Source organism: Sinocyclocheilus rhinocerous, unplaced genomic scaffold, assembly GCF_001515625.1.
Source record: "Sinocyclocheilus rhinocerous isolate Xijiao unplaced genomic scaffold, SAMN03320098_v1.1 scaffold63, whole genome shotgun sequence".
Classification (NCBI taxonomy): Eukaryota; Metazoa; Chordata; class Actinopteri; order Cypriniformes; family Cyprinidae; genus Sinocyclocheilus; species Sinocyclocheilus rhinocerous.
In genome coordinates, this window is record NW_015659563.1 from 317523 (window position 1) to 323334 (window position 5812).

The following is a 5812-nucleotide window of genomic DNA, read 5'->3' on the forward strand; positions in this document are numbered from 1 at the left end:
CTTTGATCCTGCTGGATCCTGTTCCGGAAAATGTCAGATTTTGAATTTTTGCGTTGCGGTAGGCCTATTTGTTTTTAAAAATCCGGCATTTACAGTGCATTAGATCGTGGCAGTGCATGCGTGAGTGCATACGAGACGGAGCGAGCATGGGTTTGACTAGATGTATTTGGAGGTTATTACTCGCTTCTCAATCGGCACAAATCCAAATAGTTCCATATTAGTAATGTATTTGAATGTTAAACTATTATTTATAATGTAAACTAGGCTTGTACTTTACACGCATTCGCATATAGACGGAAAAGATCATCCTCTTCACATGAGCAAAAACGTCCTTGGCATAACAGCAGAGTGGACCGGTATACTACGGTCTTGAATGATGATGCATTTATATACCGTCACCGTCACATTTACAGCCGCTCGCACGTGTTTTGCGCATGAGCCGCACGCAGCCCAAAATTAAACGACTTAATCGACCATCAATAGCTTTAATCGATTGCACCTCTTATCGACAATTAATCGATCATCGATTAATCGTTGACATCCCTAATTCAAATAATTAGACGTGTGAACAGAATTTGGTAACAATAAAACAGAAGGAAAGAAAGAAAGAATAAATAAAACATTTCATAGGTTCCTAAACATGTCATTTTTGTTAAACGTTTAATAAATTGATGTTAAATTGTATAAGTTTCATGATTTTAATTAACTAGACATTAGACACATTTTTTTATTGATAAAATGTAATTTTAACATTAAAAAAAGAGTCCAGAAAAATTTAAACAAAAAAAAAAAACAAACAAAAAAAAAAAAAAGGCATCCAGAAAAACAGATTTTGGAAAAAAATAAAACGAAATTTGGGAAAAAATAAAGCGATACGATTTCATAGGGCCCTAGTTGAAGCCAGTGGCAGTGGTCCTTAGCACATTAGGTGACATCTGGGAAAAAAAATCATAAATTATTTTTCATCTTTGTCTACAATTATATTGGCATCAGGCCTAATTTGGGGCTTTTCTCTTAATCTTTTTGCTTCTTTTTTGGAGGCCTTTGCTTCTCTCAACTAATGATAAAATTGCTTTAAATCAGAGTAGGGCTGGGCAATATAGCAAAAAAAAAAAAACACTCAATATTAAATCTGTTTTTATATTAATACTTCAAATCTTGTTTATGTGTGCATTTGCAATGGAAACAAAAAAACAGGTATTTTTCAGCAATGTCAATCAAATACAATAAAATAGAAATTTTAAATAAAAAATTAAATAAAGTTAAAAATTAATCATGAACTGTTTTCCACAATGTTTTTATAAACTGAATATAAAAGTGAATGATTAATAATTTCTACTTACATGCACCAATATAAGAATGCATATTAACAGCATAATGCATAATATCAATATTTAGTTGAGATGACATCATAAGTGATCCTATGTATTTTCTTAATTCTTATCAATTTGTTATGAAAATTATTTTTTAACGAAAATGTTTTGTTTTCATAATCTTAATCAGAATGTAATACTAACATTTTGATAGCTGTTTCACTTGGAAATTCACTTCTGTTTTATGCCGAAAACAAAATATATTTGTATTAAAAAATTTGTCACATGAAAAATTCAGTGCCACACAAGGATGCCTGTGAATATTCTAGAGTGAACAAATACTTTTGATTAATTTAAATTCATTTGCAGAAATCAAACTTTTGTGATTTCTGGTACTCAGGTTTAAATTAGAGACATTATTAAAATATCTTGTTTTATTGCTTTACGTGTTTAAAGTCATTTTGACATTTACAACTTTGCTTTGGCCAACAAAATAATATCAAATATATCGCCCAGTCCTAATTAAAAGGCAATACTGTGATTGCAAATATGTTTGGAAGTAGCCAGGTTAACATTACACTACTTCCTGTTTTGACAGGAAGCTGAGAGATCTTTAAGTGAAGCAGCCCAGACAAATATCAGTGTTTTTGCAGCAATAAATTTGAGGTAAAACAATCAACCAAAACCAAATCCACCACCGTATTAGGATGGTGAGAAAACCAATTATTTGATTCTGTAGAAAAACTGGCCCATTAAATTTGTAATCTAAAAAAAACTGTGATTGCAAATATGTTTGCAAGTAGCCAGGTTAACATTACACTACTTCCTGTTTTGACAGGAAGCTGAGGGATCTTTAAGTGAAGCAGCCCAGACAAATATCAGTGTTTTTGCAGCAATAAATTTGAGGTAAAACAATCAACCAAAACCAAATCCACCACCGTATTAGGATGGTGAGAAAACCAATTATTTGATTCTGTAGAAAAACTGGCCCATTAAATTTGTAATCTAAAAAAAACAACAACAGATGTTTTTATGAATATTATGATTTTTGCTCAAATGATTCTGACCAAAATTTGCTGATATCTACATTGGATGACCAGCACTTATTGTTTATTCGCTGTCATTTGTCGTTTTTATTCCAGGGAGTTCCCTCTGAATCAGGGAGAGTCTGCATATAAAATGGTCTGCAGTTCTCTGCTTCGTAGGTCAGAAGCTTGTTTATTCTGTCTCCATGGCTACGTTCAGTCCCAACCAAATCGTCCAATTGGCATGCATTAGTCGACACCTCAGAATTGTCACTGTGCAATATTATTTGTCTATGAGAGGCTGTTTTTAATAGATCAGCTCTGGGTTATCAACCAGTACCACACCAGTTTGCCCAGTTGGCATGCATTAGTTTCAGATTTATCTTTGGCCAATGTAATTTGGCTTTTTTTGAATAGATCATCACTGGGTTGTGCAGAAGTGACAACAAATGCTCTGTAGACCCCTTACGCATGTTTATTTTTTGCTTTTTTTTATGACAGGACTAGTTATTGGGCCATTATTGAGATTCTACAAAATAGCTGCAATGTTCCAAAGAAGAATTTATATAGATAAGAAAGAAATAAGGGATTGGATAAAGTGTCAGCTTAATTAGGCCTACTTTAATTAGCGATTTAATATTAACAAGACATTCAAAACGGATAGAAGGCATTGATCAGATATCATTTCGAGTTTCACTGCTTGATCGGGACTGCTAGCCAGATTTGCATGGGCAAGTTTTATTAACGTTCTGCATTGTGCACACTACAGATGCTGCTGCCACTTGCGCCGCTGCCTCCTCCCCTGGAGGACTCAGCAGTACACTTCCTTCCTGTCCCAGCATGCTCTCTGCTACCTCAGCCCCAGAGCAGGCTTCCAGGCTCCACAGCGGTCCTGCCGCAGAGGGGATGCCAGAGAGGATGGGTGTGGAGCCTGGATCAGTGGTGGCTATCAGTGCGGTAGATACTGTCGGAGCCACACAGAGCCAGGCAACCCCCTCGAAGCGGCGGACTGTCCTGAGCATCTCTCCACCTCCGGAGGACCTGCTGGATGATAGTCGTATGTCCTGCCAGGATGATCTGCTTGCCAACCAGGACTCGGAGCAGAGCAGCAGCATGTGGATGGACGACTCTGTGTCCAACTTTAGCGTGGGCAGCAGCAGTTCATACAATGACAATACTGAAGTGCCCAGAAAGTCTCGGAAGAGAACTCCTCGCCAGCGGCCAGGGCCAAAGCCTGCAGCCCGGGATGAAGCTGGCATGGATGTGTTTGATGCAGACAGCGCTAAAGCACCGCACTTTGTTCTTTCACAACTGGGTTCAGACACCAAAGTCACACCCAAAGTGAGGTTGGTGACGTTACTTTTTGTAATTTTTGACCTCAAAAATTTTTTTTTTTTTACAGTGTATTAAGGTTTATTTTTTAAATCTTTGACCTTTTTCATTTTCCCTTCAGCTCCCTGGAAGTGTCAAACAATCAGAAAGGGGGCATTCTTTCCATTCAATACCCGCAGAAGAATGAAGGGAAGGAGCTGAAGATTTTGATTCAGCCGGAGACGCAGCACAGAGCACGATACCTGACAGAGGGAAGTAGGGGATCTGTCAAAGACCGTACCCAGCAAGGATTTCCTACAATCAAAGTAAGAATTAAATGCACATTATATTAACTGGACAAATATGCGTTTATGGATAATACAGTTAATGTGGAAATGTTTCTTAATATGGCACATCAGTTAGAGGGAGTCAATGAACCAGTGGTGCTCCAAGTATTTGTGGCTAATGACGCTGGACGTGTGAAGCCTCATGGGTTTTATCAAGCCTGCAGAGTGACGGGGCGCAACACAACGGCCTGTAAGGAAGTGGATATTGAGGGAACCACAGTTATTGAAGTAAACTTTGAGCCAACCAACTCTATGACCCAAGCGTAAGGATCATTCCGTCTGTGGTTTCCAGTGGCAATTACAGTCTCTTTTAGTTAATATGTATTGTTAAAGTGTAATGTGATGTGTCTTGGCAGTGTGGACTGTGTTGGAATCTTGAAGCTGAGGAATGCCGATGTGGAAGCTCGTATAGGGGTTGCTGGCTCCAAAAAGAAGAGCACTCGAGCTCGTTTGGCCTTCAGAGTCAACATCCCAAGACCTGATGGATCTGTCCTAACCCTACAGGCCCTCTCCTCACCTATCTTATGTAGTAAGTGCAAAGGATATCAGGGTATAGATTTGATAGTAAGGGATATTAGTTTCCACATTTGTAACTGTATTCCTTGTGTCACATTTTCAGCTCAACCAGCTGGAGTGCCTGAAATCCTTAAGAAGAGTCTTCACAGTGGCTCTGTCGCAGGAGGAGAGGAAGTCTTTATCATCGGCAAGAACTTTCTCAAAGGAACAAAAGTTCTTTTTCAGGAAAATTCTACAGGTATTGCATGCATGGTCATCTAATGCTTTTTGCATCTAACATGCACTATATCATTGCATACTTGTGTTGGACTTTGATCTGTTTAAATGCAAGTGTAGAATATGTTTTGAACCCAAGTACATCCTTTTCCTGTTTTCTTTGCTTTTCAGAAGAGAGTGGCTGGCAGGCCGAAGCCGAAATTGACATGGAACTTTTTCATCAGGCAAGTGCAGGAGATGGCTGTACTGTTTTTAGTTCTGTTGTGTAATGCTTATCATTCATTAATATCTTGTTTAAAACATCATCTCAACATAATTTGATCCAGAACCATCTAGTGGTGAAGGTTCCCCCATATCATGACCAGACTTTGACCTCCCCGGTGTCCGTTGGGATTGCTGTAGTCACAAATGCAGGGAGAACACATGATCTACAGCCTTTTACCTACACTCCTCTAACAGGTTGGTGAAGAGAGGATACATTTATGAAATCAACAGATATCCATCTCGGATGTTCATGAGAAATATTGTGAAAATATGTTGACTATAAGCAAAGGGTGTCAAATTTGTTGTTAGGGATTTAGTGGTAGGGATAGTGTTTGTCCTATGGTTGTTTGATAGGAATGGGTTAGGGTATTCTTAATACATATTATTGGGTAAATCAAGCAAAGTTACTTCGGTAAAGCAGGTGAATCTTAGCATAGCAGAGGCTTATCTCATGAATATTAATTTGGTCATGCTGACAGTGCTTTGTAACTGTCCAGAAGTGTCCTTTTGCATAACATAGGATTGGTATATTTGCACCTGAATTATTTTGGGCGGAACAAGTAACAGAAATGCAGGATTAGTAGAAGTGCTGCAGCTGCTATTTGAAAAGATAAACATCTACAGCAATGGATTGAAGTACATTAGGTTTAGACTTGTGCCGGTATTCGGTAATGCGATATATCACGGTAATGAATATGCACGATACTGTTATCGTGGGCACTTCTAAATACCGTGAATAATTATATATTACAAATTATTCAGAATTTTGAATGCATTTTAAGAATACTTTTCCCATAAACTGGTCAAAATGCACAACACC

The 5812-nt window shown here is 38.0% G+C and overlaps 1 protein-coding gene across 2 annotated transcripts in view; it reads left to right on the forward strand.

Annotated features, from left to right (window-relative positions):
* LOC107723980 (nuclear factor of activated T-cells 5-like) overlaps nt 1-5812 on the forward strand; it is a 30221-nt gene that overhangs the window by 18652 nt on the left and 5757 nt on the right. The window contains exons 3-9 of one of the 2 annotated variants that reach the window (XM_016532717.1): nt 3108-3684; nt 3792-3975; nt 4069-4259; nt 4353-4525; nt 4616-4750; nt 4900-4952; nt 5055-5187. In XM_016532717.1, coding sequence (XP_016388203.1) covers nt 3108-3684; nt 3792-3975; nt 4069-4259; nt 4353-4525; nt 4616-4750; nt 4900-4952; nt 5055-5187 — 1446 coding nt within the window. The remainder of the gene's footprint in view (nt 1-3107; nt 3685-3791; nt 3976-4068; nt 4260-4352; nt 4526-4615; nt 4751-4899; nt 4953-5054; nt 5188-5812) is intronic. The other variant, XM_016532718.1, reaches the window with a different exon arrangement.